Source organism: Podarcis cretensis, assembly GCF_951804945.1.
Source record: "Podarcis cretensis genome assembly, chromosome: 17".
Taxonomy (NCBI): Eukaryota; Metazoa; Chordata; class Lepidosauria; order Squamata; family Lacertidae; genus Podarcis; species Podarcis cretensis.
Genome location: NC_137187.1, coordinates 26,221,495 through 26,246,079, shown reverse-complemented (window position 1 = coordinate 26,246,079; position 24,585 = coordinate 26,221,495). Strand labels below are relative to the sequence as shown.

The window sequence follows — 24,585 nt, the reverse complement described above, 5'->3', positions numbered from 1 at the left end:
GGAGTGGGTTTGAGCTGGGGGTGCTAGTGGAAGAGAACAAGGTTGTAGCCAGGATTCTGCCCCACTCCCTTACAACTGTAATCCTATTTACCCTTCCTTTAGTCAGAGTGCATAAGGTGTAGAGGACCGAGCCATACACAAGCATTTTGCTTTAATAATTATGGCTCGTGTACGTATGGCTTGATCCTGCATACACCCTACGCACTGTGATAATTATTGTAATAATTACTGTGATTATAAATTATTTTATTATTCATTGTAACAATATCTATGCACTGTGATAATTATTGCAATAATTACTATGATTATTTTATTAATTCATTACCATTAATTGTAACAATAATATCCTAAGCACCCTAAGCACTGTGATAATTATTGTAATGATTACTGTGATTATTATTTATTATTTATTATTCTTTCTTTTTGCTTATTCTATTATTATTAATTGTAACAATATCCTATGCACCCTACGCACTGTGATAACTATTGCAATAATTACTGTGATTATTAAGTATTCTATTAATTTATGACCATTAATTGCAACAATAATATCCCATGCACCCCACACACTGTGACAATTAAATATTTTATTAGTTATTATTTCATTGCTATTAAAACAATTGCTAATTGTTTTGTCCCGTGCTTCCCCCACCCACACGAGACATGGGACCGGGGAGGGGGGAGCAGCTCCTCTGACGTCCCTCGGAGCAACTTCGAAGCGGAGGAGCCCTCCCCAACCTCCTAAAATGACATCACTCCGCTTCGCCGGCCAGAGCTCCGCCCCAGGCAGGAGGAGCCGGAGCGAACCATTGTCCCAAAAAGAAGCGGGGGGGGGAGAGAGAAGGGAAATCCCTCCTCACGGCTCGCCATACCTCCCGAGCGCCGAACCTTCCCGCTCACCCACACGGACCGCTGAAGCGACACTTGCCCCGGGAGACCCCAGTGTGTACGCGGGTTTTCTACATTTGTGCGTGTCTCTGCTATCTCTCTCTTCCCCCCCCCCCATACGGATGGACGCCGCCGAGCTCAGGAGCGAAAGAGAGAGACAGAGAGCGCGCGCGCTTTCAGGCAGCTGGCGCGAGGGGGGCGGCTGCGCCTGCGCGAACCGCGCTGACCAGCCCTGCGCTGTTTCCCTTCCCTCTTACGAAAGGGCGGGAGGGGAGGGGGAACGAAAAAGAGGGAGGGGGGAGCCGCGGAGGGGGGCGCGCGGGTCTCTCTCGCGCGCGTGCGCAGGGCAGGTAAGCGGCTGTTTGGCGGCCGTTGGGGCTCCGTGAGGCGAGGGAGGTGGGGGGGGAGGTGGGTCCGGTGAGGGAAAAGAGAGGCGGCGGCTTCTCCTCCTCCTTCTCTCCCGCCCTCACACGGAGAGCGATGGAGAGAGCCCTTCCCGCCAAAACGGGGCAAGAGGCGGCAGCGCTGGCCTGGCGGCCCCGTGAAGCGCCGGGGAGGCGGATCCTGAGGGGGAAACCTTGACTATTATACCGATATAGTATACCGATATATGTGCGTGTGTGTGTGTGTGTTTGCGGTTACCTCAGACGCTGTGCTTCCTCCACAACCCTTGTTTCCTCCCTCAAGAGGGTCGTGAGGACGGTGTTTTCGCGTGTCGGCGGCGGCGGCAGCACCACCAGCAACAACATGAGCCGCGATTTCAAACCCGGGGACCTGATCTTCGCCAAGATGAAAGGCTACCCGCATTGGCCAGCCCGGGTCAGTAAGGCGCCGCCTCCTCCTTCCATCATCCATCCCTCCTTCACCTGCGTTCCCACGAGCGCGCTTTTCACGCGCGCGGGGGGGGGGCGGAAACGTCCGCGGGGAACGCGCCCCCTTGCCCTCCACCCGCTTTTTGCCCGCCTGCAGGAACGGGGTGGTTCGGGGTTCACCCGTCTTGACCTCTCTCTTGGGGAGGGAGGGGGCGTGTTCGTGGCGTCCCTGGAAGTGACTTCTCCATCACATTGCCAGGTGCCCACATGCCGCGGTTCGGCTCAGGGTACTTTTTTTCAGCTAGGTGGTCTTAAAGGTAAATGTACCCCTGCCCGTACGGGCCAGTCTTGACAGACTCTGGGGTTGTGCGCCCATCTCACTTAAGAGGCCAGGGGCCAGCGCTGTCCGGAGACACTTCCGGGTCACGTGGCCAGCGTGACATCGCTGCTCTAGCGAGCCAGAGCTGCACACGGAAACGCCGTTTACCTTCCCGCTGGTAAGCGGTCCCTATTTATCTACTTGCACCTGGAGGTGCTTTCGAACTGCTAGGTTGGCAGGCGCTGGGACCGAGCAGCGGGAGTGCACCCCGCCGCAGGGATTCGAACCGCCGACCTTTCGATCTGCAAGTCCTAGGCGCTGAGGCTTTAACCCACAGCGCCACCTGCGTCCCTGATGGTCTTAATGACCTGCAAAAAAAGGGTCACATTCCTCCCTCCAAAAAACTTGGTGGGCAAATGGATTGGGCCAAATCAGGTGAATGGCTGAGAGCTTTACCTGCTCATGGCGTAGCTTTGGGTAATTTTACATGGTTTTAGCAATGAGTCCATAAGTGACTGTGGAGGCCAATTCTGGATCCACACGTCCTTCCACAGTGGGGACATAGGTTTCCCGGCGGGAGTGGATCCCGGTGAGTGTTTGCCAAACTTGCCTTCCTCTTAGCACGGTTCTTCCTTGTGTCCTGACTTCAAATGTCTTCAAAGCCCACGGTATCTGAAGAAGTGTGCATGCACACGAAAGCACATACCAATAACAAACTTAGTTGGTCTCTAAGGTGCTACTGGAAGGGGTTTTTTTTTATTTTGTGTCAAAGCCCACGACACCTTTGGTAAAGGCTGTTCTCCAACTGGAGCGCTTGCGGGCCAGTGTTTCCCACTTGTCACTGTTTATGCTACGTTTTTAAAGATTTGCCTTAAGAGAGTCTTTAAACCTCTTTTGTTGACCACCAGCATTACACTTTCCATTCATAAGTTGGGAATAGAGTAGTTGCTTTGGAAGATGATAATCAGGCATTCACACAACATGACCAGTCCAACAAAGTTGATGTTGAAGAATCATTGCTTCAACACTGGTGATCTTCGCTTTTTCCAGTACACTGGCATTAGTTCACCAGTACACTGGTATAAGTTTGGGTAATTTAGTAGGGACACATTGGGTTGCGTGTGTCTGTAATAAAAAATATACCTATCCATCTACCTAAAGATGTCTGGGTTAGAAAAGTCTGTTTGTTGTCTCTTTATTTTCAGGTCGTAGTCTAGAGTCTTTTCTACTGACCAGTTAACATTCAATGTGAGACATTGATGTTGTATACAGTGTAAGGTGGGGGGAGGGCAGGGGGTGGTCATTGCCAAGGAAAAATAACAGATAGAACCTACCAAAGTAATGCTTTCATATTGGGTTGTTGTTGTTTTAAGAATACACTATGTAAAAGGATGAAAGTTTACTATCCCCTCCCTTCTCTCTCCCCTGCTCTCTTCTTCTTTATACTTTCTACAGTGGTGCCTCGCAAGACGAAATTAATCCGTTCCATGAGGCTCTTCGTATAGCGGTTTTTTCCTCTTGCGAAGCAAGCCCATTGACTGCTTAGCGGATTAGCACTATTAGCGGATTAGCGGCTTTTAGCGATCAGCTGTTAAGCGGCTTATTAGCGGATCAGCTGATAAGCGGCTTAGCAGCTTAGGAAAAGGGGGGGGGGACCCGCAGGATCTCGCAAGACATTTTCGTCTTGCGAAGCAAGCCCATAGGGAAATTCGTTTTGCGAAGCGCCTTCAAAACGGAAAACCCTTTCGTCTAGCGGGTTTTCCGTCTTGTGAGGCGTTCGTCTTGCGGGGCACCACTGTATAACATTAGTGTCTCACATCAAAATATTTAAAAAAACCAGAAGCTGTATGTAGGTTTGTAACCAAGGAAAATCTTTAATAACCTCTTTTTTAAAAAAATGAAAACTGAATTTGAAATGGCTAAAGAGAGCTAACTGGGGCCTGTTGAGGAAAAGTTCAAAGTAAGATGCTGCTCACCAGTACCGAAAGACTTGCTTGGAAGTCGGTCAATATTTATCCAAATACATTAAAAAATAAAAAAAAGATTTGGGGCAATTCTGCATGACACAGAATCACACACCAGCATTCAAAGGTGCACAAACTAGATCACAGCACAGATCCTAATGATTTTTCATACTGCCCACCCTGTAATCTTATTTGACATTTTTTCCATAGCACTATATTGCCAAAATAAAAATAGTTCAGCGTAGATCCTTTGGGTTTCTTTTCTCCACATTCACCTAACCACATGCCACATTATGCTGGCTACATTATAAAAATTAAGACATCTGAAGAGCAGTTCATCAAAGTCTTGTAACCTGAAGATTTAACAAGTTTAGCACAAGCTTTTATGGAATCATGCATCAGTTAGCAAGTGTGGCAGTCTGTGATTAAATCTGCATCTAAAAGAATGCAAATTAAGCATGGTGATTGTTCACCATAGCAATTATTGTCATAATACAATGATTAGATTTACTGTTGTCCCTATTCACACCAAAATGGATAGAATCCAACTTCATTATTATTACTATTACTTGGTCACCTTACACATTGAAAAGAATTTACACAGAGTAGAAAAGAAAATAGAGTGACTTACACATGCAACACAAAAACTAAAACTAATCAGTAAAAACCTTTAAATAAAAGACTTATCTATACAAATAAAATACAGTTCTAGCAGATCCTGCCCTTCCAAAAAAGGCCATAAATACTTTAAAAAAACAACCTAAGGACCAAAAGCCCAAGTAAAGAGAACTGTCTGCCTAGAGCCTAAAACTAGATAAAGATGGTGCCAGGTGAGCCTTCCTTGGGAGAGCATTCCTCAAGTCGGGAGTCGCCACTGAAAAGGCCTGTTCTTGTGTTGCTCCTCTTCAGACCTCCCATGAAGGGCCTCGGATGATAATTGCAGGATCCAGGTCAGTTCTTCATAAGTTCTAATTAAACTGTTTCACACTGTAGTGTCCCTTTAAAGTACCTTTTTTGAAGAATAAATTTAGTGAAGAATAAATAAATTCCACCTTGCAGTGCTTTGCCCTGTGAAACTGTCTGTCACAGCTAATTTGATGCTCTTTTGTAACTGTAAGGATGGTGCTTTGTTACCTAAACAAAGTGGTCCCTTTGGATAACACCACACTAATTAAAAGAAATGCCTCCTTTGCTGGGCAGTTATAACTGGGAGGCAAACTGATACCTTCTTCCAGCAGCCAACAAAATCAATGTCAGAATTAGCAGGGAGTCATTCCCTCATTATTAGCATGATCCTATACATGTTTGCTTTCAATAAGTCTTGCTCTGCTTGGTGAGGTTTACTCCCAATTAAATGCACATAGGATTGCTGTTTAAGAGAAAATTGTTTTGAATCTGTTGTTGTAGCACCCTGCTTGTGGTTAACGCTTAGCTGGAATGAAATATTCAACGCAGCAATAGAGAAATTAAAATAATAATTTATTTGTCAGACAAATAAATATGAGGCACAGTGGTATATGGTTACCAAGCTCTGGCCTGGCCTCCTGCCATTCTGGCCAGCACTTATATTTCCTTAATCCAGCCCCCTTGCTCCTCCTGTGGCTGCCTCTGTCCAATCAGCCTGGTTGAAATTCCTATTGGCTGTTTGCTAGAACCAATCACAAAAGATACACCCATTTCCTCATGCCCTTTTATGGGAATCAAAAAGATATATATTCTTCTATCTATAAATGACAAATAAGTAGTAATATATCTTACATGTGTCTCAACAAGGAACCTTAATTACCAGCTCACCTCGCCCTATTGCCCTCCAAAACAAATGGTTTAATCTTAAATTTTTATCTTAAACAGATGTCAAGGATCTTGAGTTCACATCATCATTGAAAGATCTCCTTCTCTTGAAGGTCTTTAAACAGATAACCATATGTGTGCTCTAATGATGTTTCCTGCTTGGCAGGGGGGCTGGGCTGGTGGCTGATGGCCCCTGTGATCTCTTCCAACTATATGAAATAAGAATCTAGCATAAGGATTTAACATTTCTTAGCTTCTAATTCCTTTGCATAATTACATTTAGGCCAATATATTTAATACATAACATAGATAGCCTTTTAGAAGAATAAACCTTCTCAAAGTAAAAAAGGAAGGAACATTTTACAGCCTCAAAATAAAATAGAAAGAAAACCTCTTCTCCAGCCAAGCCAGTTGCCTTTTTCACTGCTCTTGACCTTTCAACCTTAGGAAAATATGGCTCAAGTTTAATGGGAGGCACATGGTTTTATTTTACTATTTACCCACTCTTAATTATGTTTATCTCTTTTTTTATCTTCTGTAATATGTAGGGTCAGTGTAACCTTGGCTCTCAGCCTGTAATTCCCTTTGACTTTGAGAATTGTTTTCTGCTATAAATCAGGGGGCCCCCTTGTCCAGGAGAATAAACATCTTGCCAAGGTTCTTAGGCAGCTGGTCTTCTGCCTGGCATGAACATTTGAAAATCTTTAAGCTCATTTTAAAATACAGGCCCTGATCAAGCCTCAATAAAAATGCAGGCTATGATTAGATGCCTCATTGTCTTTGGTGGTCAGTGACTAACATCTTATATAGGTGAGACCTGTTTTCAACCTACTTCACAAGTGTTCTGAACATTATAACCACCAGTGATTTCTTTACCCCTTTTAATAGTTTCCTACTAAATCAAAGTGTTTCGTTTAGAGTAAATGTTGCTTTCCCCCCTTTTCTTAGGTGGATGAAGTTCCTGATGGAGCAGTCAAGCCACCTACAAATAAAATGCCTATATTCTTTTTTGGCACACATGAAACGTAAGTCCTAAATTTACAAAGCTATACTGGTTGAAATAGAGTTACTTGGCTGTTGAACTATAGATTGTACATATTTTAGAGCACAGAGGCGTGACAATATCATTTTTACATTGGGTTAACTTAGTGAAACTGATCTTTTCCCAGGCTTAGTCTAAAGAGTATTTGTTTTCTAAACACAGAACCCTGTTTGTTATCCTGTAGTATATTACACTTGTAGTTATTTAATTTTGCCACAATCAACAGTGTATGTCAGTACATGACCAGGACTTCTTGTCATGCTATAGCCGATAGGAGGTGTGAGTTCTTTGTTGTAGTTCTGACCTTTGGAGGCCCTGGAAGTTGAAACCCACAGAAAAGAACAACCGTTACTGCTCTTATTGGCTGGTGTGTGGGTCAATGCACCTCAAAAAGGATAATCTAGAGCTGAAAAACGTGTAGCATAGGGCAACCAAAATGATGAAGGGACTTAACCAAGTTCTCTTTTTTTTTTTTTAATTCTTTTTATTAATTTTCACATTAGATCACCAAAAAGAAAAACAAATCAACGGTTACAACAGTTGTAAAAAACCCCAACACACACAAAAAAGAAAACTAAATAAATATCAATACATAACGTATAAACAATGTCGATTTCCATTACGCTTCTTTGTCTTCTCATTTATATCTTTATATCTTTAAGTATTTTAATTATTCTACACACCTATTGACTTCCATCCCTCCCGGTTTCAGGCTTCTTAGTATGAATAGTTTGTTTCTCCTGCAGTTGATAGTTACAATAATTTGCACATCGTAAGATCTATATCAGTCCTGCTATAGTTTTTAGGTTCTTGTAATTCCCTTCAATATAAATCATAAATTTATTCCAGTCATTAATAAACTTTGTATTCTTTTGGTTTCTAATTTTTTGGCATAGCATAGAACTAGTGTGAAGTGGCCTCTCCTGCAGGTCTTTGCACCCTGGAGCAGTTTCCAGCTCTTAGGAGAGACTGTGGAGCAGGAATGAGTGGGGAAAGTAGCAGACAGTGTGTCGGGCATTGTAGAGAGAGACTGGAAAGAAAATGTGAAAGGAATATATGCATTATACTTTGTTAGACCCAGCTTCTGTTTACACCATGACCCACAGTTCTTTGAGAATTAGGCCTTCCATACATTTTGTGCAGTCTTATTGTAGCAAATGCCAAAGTGGAGGCTTAGCGTCAAAGCATAAAATCAATGTTTATGATCCAAGGTCATTATACTATAAAAAAATGCAGTTTCTCCCTCCTAATTTAGTTACTTTGTACCTTGCCCAATGCTACAGTGTTATTTTTTCAGTTGGAATTATTAGATCTAGGCACAGTATTCCAGTGTGACATGCAGTAGTATTATATTTACTGTCAAATTTCAATCCTTTCCCTGATAACTTCAAAACTGATACAGCACTTTTCACTACAATAGCACTGTTGAATGTGCAAAGTGCCACTTAAGATTAGTGGTGATGGGGAGAGTCAGGGATAGGAAAATGGATTATTAATTCATTTTGGGGGATGACTTCACTTCCACATTCCAATCCCAAAATAATGTACGTGTGTGGTTACAGCCTACTGAGACCTATGTATATGAAGTCAGGATCTTCTGTTTTTGTTTCTGCATATATTGCTTCAAAATGTGGATTCTCACCTGTACTTCTGTTGCCAGGTTTGGAAAGATGCTTTTGTTGTTTGGGGGCATTTGAATGCTAAATATCTACAATATTGGTTACCTTGTTTCTTCCTGATAATTTTAGAATAAATAGCACTGAATACATTAGGTTCTCAGTTACAAGTGTATGAGAAAACTTCTACTATTTACCTGTGACTGCTGGTGAGGAATTTGTCCTTTTAGAAATTATAGCCTTTATATTCATTAGTGAATGCTAATAATGACACTCAGAAAAGCTTTTCTAAAAGAATAGGTTTAAATAGTAAACGGTTCCCATTCAAATTACCAGTTTTAATAAGAAATGTGGAGTGTACCTTGAATATTTGGGCGTCTCACTTTCTTTGTAGAGCATTTTTGGGACCAAAAGATATATTCCCCTATGAGGAAAACAAAGACAAATATGGCAAACAAAATAAAAGGAAAGGCTTCAATGAAGGCTTGTGGGAAATTGTGAACAATCCAAAAGTAAAATTTTCTACTCAGCAGGTAAGTTACCGTCTAATGTGTATAGACTAACAATTTAGTCAGCTATTTCTAGTACCTTATTGACCTTATTGCCAGAGTAAATAGGTAGCACAATTCTTGTAGAACAAGTGAGTGGCAGCAGCTGCGGACCTTTCTTACAAGGCTTGTTGACAAGAAAGAATTGTATATACTTGAGGTAGCCAATGTGGAGCCTTTCAGATGTTGGACTCAAACTCCCATTATGCCCAGCCAACATGATCAGTGGTTGGAGATGATGGGAGTTGTAATCCAGCAACATTTAGAAAATGCTACATTGGCTACCCCAAATATCCTTACAGCAAACTCAGTTCTCCAAGTGCTGGTCCTTATGTAGCCAATGAGGGAAGTATCAGTATGCTTCTAGGTTAGTACAATAACATTTACGAAAAACCCCAAAGGAAATGCTTGCATTGACTGAACAACCTATTTAGTGCTATGTTGAATGCAGTCCTTTAATTGTAGGGTGGATTTCTAAATTCATTACATAGTAAACCCTGGTGAGTTCAATGAGCCTTTGAGTAAATTTTATTACAATTGTTCCATTAATCACTGAAGTTTTCTGTATGGTGTTTTTAATATTTGCTTTATGCAGCACGCTACCCTGAAATTTTATATGATGAAGTGTTGTATAAAAACGTTGCATATATTTAATTGTTTTTAATCACCCAATTTTGAAATTGCTGTTCTTGTGTCTTTGTTTCCTGCTGATTTACGTATATGTTGGCAATATTTTTGTCCATAGCCCCATCCAGCTATTAACCCTACAGTTGTTAAAGAAACTGCTGAAGAAACTAGCTTAGATACTACGGAGGACAATGAACAAAAAATGGTGCCCAAAAGGAAAAAGCTGACTGCTCTTAAAGTAAGTGATCAAGATCTCATCCAATGCTACAATTCTATGATTTAAGTTAGTCATGAGTGGCTAAGAATTTATTTCATTGGGTCTATTCTGAGTATAACTTAGTATACTATCACCCCTGTGTGCGCTGGACGCCCCGCCCCCGCCTGCTCTCTGCCCCCCCCCCCCCCCGGTACCAGAGCATGAAGCTCCGCCACTGGTTATAGGAACAATTAATTGGGAATCAGGTTCCCAATAAGATAAGGCGGGAAGCCATGTGCTGATTTTGACTTGAGATCACTTCATTATCTGTGGACTGAACAAGACTGGTGTCCTGAACACAAGAGGGGCAGAATGCTCAGCACTTGTGATTCAGAAAGAAGCTCCACACTTCCAGTAGCCAAGGCACAACTTACATAAAGTTCTACACAAAGCAATTTTGATGTTAATTTATATTTAGCAAGATTTATATACTGGCTAATTCAAAAAAACTCTAAGCTGTTTAGATAGCTTTGACTAAACAAAAAAGTTTTTCGCTAGCCTCAAAAACAATACAATTAATGCACCTGATTAATATTCATATAGTTAAGTAAAGGACCCCTGTACGGTTAAGTCCAGTCAAAGGCAACTGTGAGGTACAACATTCATCTTGCTTTTCAGGCCGAGGGAGCCGGCGTTTGCCTACAGACAGCTTTCTGAGTCTTGTGGCCAGCAGGACTAAACCGCTTCTGGCACAGTGGGAAACCGTGACGAGTGCCAGAGCTCATGGAAACACCGTTTCCGTATTCATATAGTTACAGCTGTATACAGAACATAAAGTCTTGTTGACCTTCTAAACTGATGCTCATCCTGTGATGTTTTTCACCAATGTGTATTATTGAAAAAGTTTTGAATCCCAAAGAAATAGATGGCACACAACCATGCTCAAGTGCCTGTTCAGCTCTGAGTTAAGAGAGCTGATGGCTTTCTCTTGCATGAGAGTGTTCTGGGGCACAGAATATTTCTGGGCATTAAGGTCAGTGTATGATGATAACAGAGGAACTTCAGATACCTGCTACTTATGTTAGAGTTCGGGGTTCAAATGGAACCTGAGACACTTGTGCCAGTATGCCTGGTAACCTTACAATGACACGCCCCTTACAGGCCACTAGTAAAAGAAAAGGTTGATTAAAAAGGTACAAGTTATGTATATCCTGTCTATGTTCTGCATGGAAAGAGCATTTCTGACAGCTTGGATGAGGATTTTTAGGACTGAACCTGTATCTCATTGGGATCCTCTTACCACATATTTTATATGTGTCTGCCAGTCCCAGATTAGGAAATCTATGTTAGTATAAGTTTTTGGAAAATGAAAAAAATCATATGGATACAGTTAACCATGTTTACTTTGCCTTTCAAAAACAAATTCTGATGTAGCTTCATGAGGACTGCACTTTCATCATTAGGCACCTATACAGACCTTACATAGATGTAAATTTTTAAAAATGATATTTGTATCTCATTCCCAGGGTTCAGTTAAGCAGGATAATATAACCTCTGAAGCTGAAATAGAAGAAAAAGAGATGGAAATCTCGAAAGATGATGATTCTTCAGAAAAACCTAGTGAAGTATGTGACTTCGAGAAATTTGGATTGTTGTTCTTTTTTATTGTTCCCAGTTTACATTTAATTTTGGAAAATGAGGGTCACACACAGCTTCCCATTTTGAGCAGCACCTGGGCTCTGCATAAATACTTTTTTCTCTCTGTACACAATACAACATAGGTTCTCATCTCTTTGTAGTGACACAGGTTTTTCTGAACCCCTTGTCCTCTCTGTAACATTTTCTCTCTGCCCATTGCTACCACTGTTATACTGCACTCCTTTATGCTACCGTTTCTCCATTAGTTCATATTGCTGCGGGTCTGTCTCCAACTCCCAGGACTGACCCCCCTCTTCTTTAAAGTTTGGTAACAGCAGCTCACAAGACTAATTGCATAGTGAGGATGTGTCCGATGCAGATGGGCTATGCAGATTGCTTACTGAACAAGTTAGAAGAAGTAGTGCCAACTCCACTTTGCACCTCTGAATCCAGGATGAAAGGAAGGAAGGAAGTAGACATGAGAGGTGTTTGTATTTAATGCCAAACCATGATTTACTGCTCTGTGCTTATGCAGAAAGGAACCTTGGCATTCTCTGAGGCTTGATTGCCCCCGCCCCCATGCAAGGCCAATTTAATTTCAACTTTCAACAAATCTTGGCTTGCTAGATTTTTGTTTAAAATAAACTGATCAGCTGAAGCTGTCCTCCCAGCAGTACAGAAGGAAAGGTTCACAACATCTCCTTGCTGCTTAAAGAACTATTATTGAAGCATTACATTTGAACCAAGCCATAGCTACGTAGGGATTATCTCATCATCTGGCTGGGTGCTCACCCCACTTGTTACACTGGCATTTGGGGAGCTGCAGCAGTGTGAGCCTGACTTGGTTAGCACAGCCTCAGTTCATTAAAACCAGTATTAACGGGTCTTTCCCAATATCTGCCATCTGATGCTCTTATTGAAGAAGACAGAGACTCATACTTAAGTCTTCTTGCTACTAAGCTATTGCCTCACCCCTTGAACATTCCTACACTGGCAGGGTAACATGACTCCTTGTGGGAGGAGTCGATGCTATTGTTGCTGACCATCCTAGCTAGTAACTGAGGCAGTGCTAGTGTGTATAAGAGGAGGAGCATAGGCCCAAACTTTTATACATGACCCCAGGGCAGGGGTCTGCAACCCGCGGCTCCGGAGCCGCATGTGGCTCTTTTACACCTTTGCCGCGGCTCCGGGGCGGATACTAGTGAGGGGAGGAGGTGCATTGTGCGCCCCGACATTCCCCACTGTGGCGGGCGCTGTACTGGCTGTGACGTCGCCTGGGGGCGGTGTGTGCGTTAGTCACGCACCGTCCCGACGTCACCTTCCTGCCCGCCCGCCTGCTACATTGTAAGGGGCATGTACGCTGGTCACTGCGTTGAAAGGGGGCATGTACGCTGGTCACTGTTTTGAAGGGGAGTGAAGAACACACACACACACAAAAGGTAACTTGTTAATTTAACGTTTATTTCTATGAGGAGGAGTAATTCTGAGGGGTCAAACAAAGAAATAATAAAAAAGTGACAAAAAAGTTATTTTTATAATGACGAGTTTTGCGGCTCCCAGTTTTTTTTTCTTCGGAAACGGGTCCAAGTGGCTCTTTTTGTCTTAAAGGTTGCAGACCCCTGCCCCAGGGGCACAGGTAGGAACTGCAGTTTATCAGCTTTTAACTAACCAGTGTAACATATAAACAATGGCTTAGAGATGAGAGAAGGCTTCAAACAATGGTGAGCTGGAATTGCTTCAGGGGGCTGTAGTTGGTTTGCACAGACTTAGTTTAAATATCCATGTAACTGGAGTATGGCTAGCTAAATAGATATGAGCTGTGCAATTTGATGAAGATATTATTGTGCCTCAGACCTAAACACATCTAAAAACAAATCTCATTTAATTAGAATGCACTTCCAAGTGTATAAATGAGTATTTTTTCCTTGAATAGCAAGTCCCTTGTGCTATATGAAGTGCTGTCAAAAATCTTCTCCTTTTCAAAGGTTGTTTGCCATGCAGCATGTGGGCTGCTGCTTGAGAAAAAGAAATCCCTTAAACTCATGTTCTTCTGGGACACGTAGAATTCCATGGGGTGGGTGGGGGCGTTAGCATAAACTTTAGAATTTCAAAATTACACAGACAATTTTTACAGTTAATTTTAGTACTATTTCTGCCCTTAGGATATTGAGAAATCAGATGATGCACCTATCCCTAAGGTGGCTAGGAGGGGGAGAAAAAGAAAGGTAATATTTAGAACTTTTATAGTTTGGTAAATACAGATTGGATTGTCAATTGTTTTTCAAAACCATTGGTTGCCTATGAAAAGACACACAAAAATAACCTTAACAATTACTACAAAAAATTCATTACTTCAGAATATGTTGCTAATATGTATGAAATCAGTCCTTTTTCTGGGCTCTTACTATCAGTCACACTTTTTTCCTGCCCTTCACCTACTCTGTCTTCCATGACAGTGGGTGGGATACAAATGAACATAATGATATTTGGTCAAGTGGGGCTCCTGCTAATGGGGGGGAGCCCCTTTTAAAGTCTATTTTCTTTATCCCCTGAAGCAGATTTTCAGGTGGAAAAGGAAACATTGGAGGAAATTGTGTCTTCTTTAATCAACAAGCAGTGGGAGCTCCCTTTCCCTGAGCAGCACACACAGGATCTTAGGATCCAATCTGGTGACAGACTCAAAGTGTCCCAGTGAATAGGGACTTCAGCTTGCATCTTTCCAGTCTGAACCAGATATGTTATGCTGTATACTATATAAAATCCATTTTTCATAAGCTCTTCCAACATTTGGAACAGTTGTGCAGTTTGTTCAAATTAAATTAAGAAATTTGTTTTCAATACAGGCTGAAAAACAAGCAGAAGTTGAAGAGGCAGCAGTGGCAGCAACAGCTGCAGTGCCTACAGCTCCAAAAGCAAGTCCTAAAAGAGGAAGGCCAGCTGGTAAGTTACAGAGCCTGTAACCTGTTCCTAATGTATGCAGTCAGTTGAAATATGTTTTCTCCTCCCTCCCCTCCATCCCAGCAGGAAAAACAACCCCCTCAACCCCCCCCCCCCATACTGCACATGATAAACTAGCATGTTGTATATGGAGAAATCTCCCTGGATTGATTTTCTGTGTGCTTATATTGGGTAGAGAGATCTCTACTGCTTGATTCTGCTTATACTGTACACCGGCCAAAATGATGATTTAAACTTGAAATGGTTAAAGATCTTTCTACAGGTAACGTCGTCATACAAAATTATTATAGAACATTGTTTTAGATATGAAGCTGTGCTATTTGGTACTAATGTGAATGTATTTGATTGCATTGTTTCATTTGTACAATACCCTTTTGAAAATGGGTTGTAAACTTTCTGTATATTTCTGTACTCCTGCAATCATGCAGTGATCAGCGAGATCTGCCCATCTGCAGTATTTTAATAAATATATTTGGGATAGCTGCAGTTTACAAAGACACCTATCCTCTTCCCCCTGAAATTTATTCTTATGCTATGAGTCTAGGGTACCTGCTAAAATGGGAATATTTAGGTGAAACTTCACGGGGACAGGAAGATAGTATTGTGCATACAAACACATAATGGATTGTAGTGTGCATGGTTAATATGCTTCTGTCATCCCATAGGCATACATCTAACAATATATGTCATTGATATCTGCAAACTTGGGAGCTATGCTAATAATTATCTATGGAGTTGGGAGCAATGTTGTTGTAAACCTCCAGTTTTAGAGTTACAAAAGTATACAGAACATATGTTAATAAAAGTGCATTATTTTTTGTGTATGTATGTTTGGTACATTTTCTAGTATAGAATAAATTAGCATGCTTATTAAGGACTGCAACTGTTTGCCTCTATGGAAAAACAAAGAAGCCAGTATATTAGGCCTTTCATAACACTCTACATATTAGTATATTTTGTTTGGTTAACACATCCTGGGCTGCAGCATCTAGGCTTAATTAAATTAGTCATCTTGTAGGGATGATTCTCTCCAAGACAGTCAATTAAAATTGGGTTGAAGGGAAAGCTCTACTACTGGCTTTTTAATTTCATCTTTTAATGATCTGCTAAAGTGAAATAGTTAGGCTGTATTTAATTAAAACTTTTTTTATGAATCAGCTTCTGAAGTAAAGATTCCAAAACCCAGAGGAAGACCAAAATTGATTAAACCAGTCTGCCCTCCTGAGAGTGATGTGTAAGTTTGTTTTTAAGCATTGGCATTTGTCATGGAGAGTTAGGAATGCAATGGGTTAAAATAGAAATTACATCAAATATGCAAGTATGTATGAATGACTTGACAGATGAGTGCTTGAAGGGGCATATTGCTATTATGGGTTGACCTCTGCTTCACCCCAGATTTGCCATGCCCTATACCCTCAGGCAGGTTCCTATGAAGATATAGCCAAGTCTCATTTTAGGTCAGAAGAGACATTTTGATTCCTAACTGAACTTCTCCCTATTGCAATGGATTCCCTGCAGCCACATAGGATAGAAGGAGATGAGCAACTTGCTGCGGGGGCCATGTGTGAAACATCACCTAGTCTCTTGATCTAGATCCTTCGTGGGTTATTACAGCTACTAGATGGAGATTGACTGGTTGGATCCATGAAGTGATTAACACTTCATTATGAAAGGGAGCACACAGGGCTGCTGCTTCAGAAAACATCATTGGACTCATGGTGAGCCACAAGCTGTTAAGTAGCTTCACATACTCCTGTAAGTAATTTTGTGTTGGCTGTCAGGAGTATGGACCATTCCTTAGTTGACATTAAACAGGGGCAAAACTAGGCTTTATTTCACCCAGGTCAAAGACCCAGTTTGGCACCCTTGTTCATTTGCGTGCACACAGAGAGAGAGACAGACAGACAGACAGACCCTAGGAGCCTCAATGATGCCCCTCTGGAGGCTTCACCTTCTGGTAGATACGGTTCCGCATGCAATAATTCCTTTTCATAGGGAAAAGGAGATTGAGCTGGCTAGAGGGTAAAAGAAAATGTACAGTGGTACCTCGGGTTACATACACTTCAGGTTACAGAGTCTGCTAACCCAGAAATAGTGCTTCAGGTTAAGAATTTTGCTCCAGGATGAGAACAGAAATCATGCTCCAGCGGCACGGCAGCAGCGGGATGCCCCATTAGCTAAAGTGTTGCTTCAGGTTAAGAACAGTTTCAGGTTAAGTACAGACCTCCGGAACGAATTAAGTACTTAACCCGAGGTACCACTGTATTCTGTTTTGGTTTGGATTGCTTTTAGTGTTCACGAGGAAGATAAGAGTAAAAGAAAGGGAGCTGAAGAAAAACCACCCAAAAAACTGCAAAAAAGGGATGAAGAAAGTCAAAGAGAAGAAGACAATGTAAAAAAAGATCCAGAGAAGAAAGAAGGCAAAAAAGAAGCTGAGCCAAAAAGGAAAACTGCTCCCAAAGTGGGATCAGCATCAGCCTCAGATTCTGAAGAAGACGGAGAAGAGCAGGAAGGGAATAAAGTATGTGTTTGTCCAGTCTTTCAGTTAGGGAAACCTTTTGGTGCATGCCAAGCTATATTCTGTAGCTAGTTTCTGGTGCTCCATGTGAAATGTATTTTTCTTGTTTTATAAGGTAAACTGTTAGGACCTGATTTTAATGTAAAGCCGTGGCCAACTTCAATGGCTTGGTGCCACATGGCAAAAATACTTTTAAGGACCTGATATGCTCTGTGCATCATGTGGTACTGATGATCTCATGGAAATAATGGGGCTATTTTGGAGTTATTTTGTTTAAAAGCATTTCTGTACTGCGTAATATTAAAAATCTAAGAAGTGCACAAGAATCCAACATAAAAACAATATTGGAAAAGCATATAAACAGAAATTCAGTAATAACAAGACCGACTTTTATGAGTCAGGGAAAGCTCAAATATATCTTTACAAGATGTCTGAAGCAACTGATGGCTTCAGCTACTAAAATCAGTTTTCCTTTCTATTCAAAATTAAAATGGTACAGAAGAAAAAAGGAAGAAATATCCAAGGGCCTCACAGAAGGAATATTTTAAAAGCCCAACATGATCGTGAAGTAGCAGAGAGAAAACGTAAGCAGGAAGAGCAAATGGAAGTAGAATTGTGAGTATATTCTAACTGCTTTGTAAAAATTGAGCAGTTATGTGACTAGGGCATTGAAAGAAAAGAAAGATTCTCTACCATTCTTTGTCTAGTAGTGTCTTTGTAAATACTATTTAAGCTGAAATCCCACAGCCCACATTTGGATAACCAAAAGACAGTAGAAAGTGGCTTAAGTGGCTTTTAGCTGGCAGAGAGACCTGCTCTCATAACAGTGTGTACACTCACAAGTTACACTACCAGAGGCCCCCAGTATACCTCCAGAGAGCTCCATGGGCAGAGGGAGGGAAAGGGGTATGTTGAGAGTGGCTGCAGATCCACAGGATCCTAAGCCCCCTAACACAGACCACGAAACGGCACCAGCCTGCTCTGTAGCTGACATAGTTAACTCCACTCCCACCACTGCCATTGTACTCAATGGGAAGAAAAAGAAGAAGAAATGGAAAACAGACAGTATGACTTTAGTTGTGGCAGTTGCTCTGTCAAAGATTTCTACCACCACCAGTATTGGATCTGTAAGTCTCTAAAGAATATTCATTTACTTTCAGAAGTTGAGAATTATTTACTTTAAATTGTTGGATAATTTTACAGGCAAAACAAAGAAGAAGGCAAAAAACCGGAAGCTAAGAAGATGGAGAAAAAACGAGGTTTGTAGTGAAAGGTTTTTTATGTTTAGTAAATTTTGTATTACAAAGGTATACCCAAAGGAAAGCATACACAGGTGTGTGTTTTTCTGCAGTTCCCTTTTCTCCCACATGTGTAAATGTCATTTCAACTTTTAAATATCTGCTTGGAACTGACAGCATACGGTAATTTAATTTGCTTTATGACATGAAAGCTCGATGGCTTGTCAAGACTTTGTTTCTATTCATAGTGTCATTGTAGAATCCATGATACCGTTAAGGTGCTAGGTACTCTTCATACATTAAAATGTGTCTGTAGGAATGTGCCAAGAAGACTAAGCTGCTGCTTTATAGGAACATAAGTCTTACTAAAGTGTTCTAGTTTTGCTACGAAAAAGCAAATTGCATTGTTTGCGTTTCAGCTTAAATTTGTATGCCAATATTGTTTTGGCGGGACGCGGGTGGTGCTGTGGGTAAAACCTCAGCACCTAGGACTTGCCGATCGCATGGTCGGCGGTTCGAATCCCTGCGGCAGGGTGAGCTCCCGTCTTTCGGTCCCAGCTCCTGCCCACCTAGCAGTTCGAAAGCACCCCTAAGTGCAAGTAGATAAATAGGTACCGCTTTATAGCGGGAAGGTAAACAGCGTTTCCGTGTGCTGCGCTGGTGCTGGCTCGCCAGAGCATCTTCGTCATGCTGGCCACGTGACCCGGAAGTGTCTCCGGACAGCGCTGGCCCCCGGCCTCTTAAGTGAGATGGGCGCACAACCCTAGAGTCGGACACGACTGGCCCGTACGGGCAGGGGTACCTTTACCTTTACTTTTACTATTGTTTTGAGTACAGTCAGAATAGTGCAGTTTTATTACAGGCTTCCAGTTTTGCTTTATCAGTTTTGGTGTATTTTACTCAAAGTTGCTCAAAGGCATTTTCCCCATATGGATTTTATATTCACTATCATTTAAGATATGTTTTGTTAATATTTAGAAACATCAATGGATTCACGACTTCAAAAGATACATGCAGAAATTAAAAACTCACTCAAAATCGACCACCTTGTGAGTATATTGTGCTAATACTATTTGTTTCTGAAAGCTGACAAAAGTGTGTGTTTGTGTGTGTATTGTTAAAGTGAATTAAAAATGTATATTCTTACGAAACAACTTTTCGGTTTGGCCTAGTGGTGTCCTTTCCTGACTTAGTGATATACTTAATTTGAGTTGCCTTGGATTAAATAAGAGAGATGGTGAAGTTTAGTGTGAGGATGAGAATGTCAGATTAAAATAGTTTGCTATATACACAGTGCCCCAAGAGAATAGTCCATTTTCTGTGAGTTAAGCCCATTCAGTTAAAATATTCCTGCTGTAAAATCACACTGAAGTCTTGTGTGTTTTTAATTTTACAATGTTTACAATGTTTTGTCCAAAATCTTGTGTAATAGTGATGTTCCCTCCACCCTCACCCTGAGATTTAACATTTGGGTTTTCATATATTAGGATGTAAACAGGTGCATTGAGGCGTTGGATGAACTTGCTTCACTTCAAGTAACAATGCAGCAAGCTCAGAAGCATGCGGAGATGATTTCAACACTTAAGAAAGTAAGATTGGTGGCTTTTCTCATAAAGAAATTATGAAGATTGTTTAGCCTGTTCATGAATCCTTTAATGTAAAACTTCTTTGTTTAAAAATAGTAGAATGCCGGGCAAGGATTGCAAAACTTAATTAGCAATAAAATAGATACGGGGGGATTGCAACAAAATGTTGATCCATAGGGTACTTTTCTTCAGGGTTTATCCTCTCTATTCCTCCTTCTGTTTTCCATTCCTGTCCATCTGTCAGACAGCATTCTGTGCTCTCATAGCTTTAGTTCTCAATGAACTGTTATAGGTGTGGGTAAGCTGGAACACTGGTATGCATTTGCAGTTTCTTCAAAGTATTGGCTTCCTTCATTTGTTTTTGTGGGCAGCTCCAACTTCCATCTCTGTGGACATAGAAAAATAGGTTCTTGATATGAACCAGGAAGTAACCCATCCAAGTAATGAGATCATTATTTCTGACCTTTTTAGATTTGTGTCTCTTCCTCCATCCTCCTTTTCCAACCACTCCATTCCCTCTCCCAGCCCAGTTTTCAGTACCCACCCCAACCCACAAAACCCCAGTCAGTCAATATACAGTTGTCAATGAGCAAATGCAGTTCTTGTGAAGCTGTTTGGGGTGGCTTCTCAACTTCTGCAAACTTCAGGGTTCTCACAAGCCTGCTAATACTTTGTGCAGGAGAAAGAGGGTAGGGTTTGATTATGGCTACATAAGCACAATTTCTTAGTCTTGATATCAGTGTTGGTATATAGATGGTGACTGTTTCAGTAAATACTAGGTGGCTTTGAGCAACTTGGTGATATTCTCATATATTAACTGACCTATCTCCTTCCTCCCCCCAAATATCTATCTATCTGTCACAGATACGGAAATTCAAGGTCAGCCAAGTTATCATGGAAAAATCATCTATGCTCTACAACAAATTCAAAACAATGTTTCTTGTTGGAGAAGGGGATTCTGTTCTTTCACAAGTATTGAATAAGTCGCTAGCTGAACAGAAGCAGCACGAGGAAGCCAACAAAACCAAAGAACAATGGAAGAAAGGACCAAACAAGAAAGCTGAAAAGGAGAAAGATCAAACAGGTGTGTGCAGTTCATCAAGAATATTTATTTCTTAGCACAATTTAACTGGTGCATCATTTCCTGTATATATTCCAGTTTCGGATAAGCTCTGTAATTCTGAATTTAATACAAAGCACTCCTTTGCCAGTGCTTAGTCACTGCACACTTTAGCTGTATTGGTAGCAACAGACTAGGTTTCATGGTAAAGTTTTCATGTTGTAGTTTACCATGAACACACAGAACTCCTGCTTTGCTTCTCCCCTAGCAGGAACAATAAACCACAATACCTACCTCAGGGTTGTGCCCAGACCTGTGATGGTTGCTTGTTTCACTCTAAGCTACAATTGGTAAGCCAAAAACTTTGGCTTTCCATTTGGTTCATAGCAAAACAAACCACGATCCCCAGTTTGGACATAATGCTAGACCAGGGATTATTCCTCATGCTGACTCTGCGTGTCCAAAGTAAACTTAACTATGGCTTAACCATTATATGCAAACAGTGAATGAATTTGAGTAGATGTTACATCTGTGTTCAAGAACCCACAAATTTGGAAGCTATGGCTCTTACACTAGTACTTGCATGCTTTTTAAGTATGTGAAGATAACAAAATAGTATGAAATCTTGTTTTGAGTACAGTACCATTTTGGTAGTTACAGGTTTCTGCACTAACAGTGCAGTTTCCCGTGTTATAACAATGCCACTGGCACAGCTGTTGCAGAATTAGCAGTTTGTTGCTGTTTGCCTATTTTAAAACAAGACTAAGACAGAGCAACATTTCTGTTTTGTTTTTCCTTTTAACTTTAAAGGCACAAAGATAGTGAATGGTGCTTCTGACACGCAAGATGCAAACCAGTCACAGCAGAATGGGGACAGCACAGAGGAAAAGAGAGAGAAGCTTGAAGCCGGCAGTAAGAAAAAGTAAGGGGTAGTTTCCAATCTTGAAAAGATGTAATAACCTGAGGTAGAGGACAACAGAAGGTAGTCTGGGATCTACAGATGGGTCTCTGGGTAGCTTGCAATAGGTTTTCAGAGATTTCCGATTTCCAGTTGTTTAACAGTAGCAGAAACACTCCTCCCACTGCATCCCAAAAATTAAGTTGCTGAAATAGAGAAAGCTTTGGGAATGCGAACCAGGAATAGATTTTGTGTGAAAGGGCTGTGAACTCAGTTCTGGTACTGAAAACAAATTCTGGGCTGGGATGCACCAGTGTGGTGCACCAGGTGTTCCTTAACTGTAAGATTATGCCAGTGCTGCTTTCTAAGCAACTATTTTGCATTAGCCTCCAGCTGATAGCCCTTTGGGTTCTTGGAAAAAATAAAGTAGATCTCATGGAAGTCCATTCTCCTCTTCCCTAAGGAATATTTCAGCGTTTATATACATGGTGATTCCTCAGTTTTCCATGTAGTTTTAAAGAGAACAAAAGGTATATTGGTATACTTGTTTCCATCACTTATACTTCTTATACTGTCTCTTGTTTTAAAAAAATACTCTTATTATCACAACTATTATTTACATCAGGCATAGGCAAACTCGGCCCTCCAGATGTTTTTAGGACTACAGCTCCCATCATCCCTGGCCACTGGTCCTGTTAGCTAGGGATGATGGGGGTTGTAGTCCCTAAACATCTGGAGGGCTGAGTTTGCCTGTGCCTGATTTACATTATGGCCTACAGTGTTGCAATATAGTCATAAAATCTAGCATTGGTGATTGCCTGTTATTAAAGGATAACTGTTTCCTTGTACTTTCAGCTTTAAAGTTATAGGGAAGTTAGCACCCCACTTCTAACCATTGTAAATGGAACATGCCCCCTTTTTGCTCTGGGAACGTTCCTGGGATTTCAGGATTGGGGTGGACCTAAGACGGCAATTCCCCAATAGAACAGCTCATGCAAAAACTGATTGAACTCACAGGAGTGTTCAGCCACCCAAAAGAGAGAGAGTGCATAGTGCCTCTTCAGGACTCACTGCGCTTGACGGTCTTTCTTAGTAAATGATAAATTCTGCCACATTACCTTGGATGTAATTTGCATCATTCGCTTATGCCTGATATATAGATGCAGCAGATTTATCTGCCACAAGAAGTTCCCAGAATAGTGATTTGTGTACAAGCACAGAGGGAGGCTTTTAAAAAAGCATTTCATTCTCACTCAGACTAAAAGTATGCTTCAGATACAACGTTTTGACATTTGGGATGTTGACAATGCTAGCTAGCTGAGAAAGTGGGATGGTTGCATTTTAATTTTCTATCTCACCTTACACTATAACTGCAGGCTGTCTCTGACTCCACCCAACCCCCAAAACCCTGGACTTTGTACAAAAGCAGTTGTAAGATTATTGCATGTCAGTACAATAAAAATATAGCTGAAACGTGTTAGAAGTATACATTGGTACTGTGCTTTTCACTAGGACGTCGAGTGATGGAAGAGAACAGGAGAAGACGAAGAGTGCCGCCTCTGAAAATGAGTGAATGCAGCCTAATTTTTGTAAAGTACATATTAAAGAGGATTATAAGGGTTTGCATTTGAAAACTAGATCGCAGAAAGTTTAAAATAATTTTATAAGCATAGTATTTTAATGTGTACAATTTTTGTGGAGTTGTGAAGAGAATCTCTTTAACGTTTGTCTTTAAATATTTAAAATCCTGATAGCATATGGCCCAGTATTAACAGGCAATACTCACTTCATATATAAAGACCAAGTTGATTTAGAGACTGAACAGTGCTTGTATGTTTTGAATTAGTACCGTAGCATATGTTTACCTGACTACTGTATGTTCAATTTTAATTAATGACAGAAAAATAACATTCTTTTAGAATTGCCAAATTGCTCCACTTGTATAAATCTATTTTCTTCCTGTTGTCTGTGCATAGTTTTCAGAGTTGTTGTTTGCCAAAGTGTCTGTTCACTGTGTTTTGTAAGAAGCCAAGAGCATTTTGTAGCAGCTAAAATGTTATGTACGAGTATATTCAGTCAGTCCTTTATAAAGAAGTTGGTTTTGTTCTTGAAAGCTAATTGTGCCAATTTAATATGCTCTGACTTTCTGTGGTATGCTTTTGGTATTGTAGATATCTTACTAAGGAAACTCAAGTTTCCATTGGAACTATTGATGCACATTTGTCGCAAACACTGTCTTGAAGCATTTTGTTTTTAAAAAAATAAAGTTTATGCAGAAAAGGCAGCTCTGTATATTTTAATGAGAAATCTTCCCTTTAGTACAGAGTCAGAGAGACTGCTCACTCAGTGAAAGAGGCTGATTTACCTATTTAACTGGTTCCTCATCTTTCATAGACTGCTATTCAAAAGGAGCCCTCAGAGGCACACATTCCTGTGTTTCGTAGCCGAGGTAAGGATTTGAACACGGTCTTTCTGGGCGCTGTGAGACATTCTAACTACTATAACACTTTAGCTCTCATTTGGCATTTCTTTTCACAAAACTTATTACTGAAATAGTTCTATATATCAAACAGTTAGAAGAACTTGATAGGAAAAAAATACATGATGCAAGCATGTAAAATTACAAATCAAAATTCAAGCTAGAATGGAGGTTGCTAACCTTTTTGGGCAAGAGAGCATTGGGAATTTTGAGGAAGTGGGTGCCAGTAATAAGATGGCTACTGTAGGGTGTAGCAGAACACAAAACAAGTGTCGTGGCCATAGAATGGTGCAAGCATTGCCCTGGTCAGTGGAAAGAAGAGCCTACAGCTGCTGCTGCTGCACTCGCTGACAAAGAAAAGCTCTTTGCACATCTCATTGCTTCAGAACAGAAGAGGTGATTGGTGC

At 41.1% G+C, this 24,585-nt stretch overlaps 1 protein-coding gene across 1 annotated transcript; it reads left to right on the top strand.

The window, feature by feature from the left end:
- Positions 1–1,124: 1,124 nt before the first annotated feature.
- On the top strand, positions 1,125–23,983 carry PSIP1 (PC4 and SRSF1 interacting protein 1). The gene is made up of 17 exons (XM_079959513.1): positions 1,125–1,238; positions 1,536–1,707; positions 6,723–6,799; positions 8,827–8,965; positions 9,726–9,845; positions 11,330–11,428; positions 13,604–13,666; positions 14,285–14,381; positions 15,558–15,633; positions 16,692–16,920; positions 17,417–17,532; positions 18,121–18,176; positions 19,134–19,204; positions 19,643–19,744; positions 20,606–20,825; positions 21,612–21,723; positions 23,212–23,983. Exons 2-17 carry the CDS (start codon positions 1,636–1,638, stop codon positions 23,270–23,272), a joined length of 1,710 nt encoding a protein of 569 aa, XP_079815639.1. The 5' UTR covers positions 1,125–1,238; positions 1,536–1,635; the 3' UTR covers positions 23,273–23,983.
- Positions 23,984–24,585: the final 602 nt, after the last annotated feature.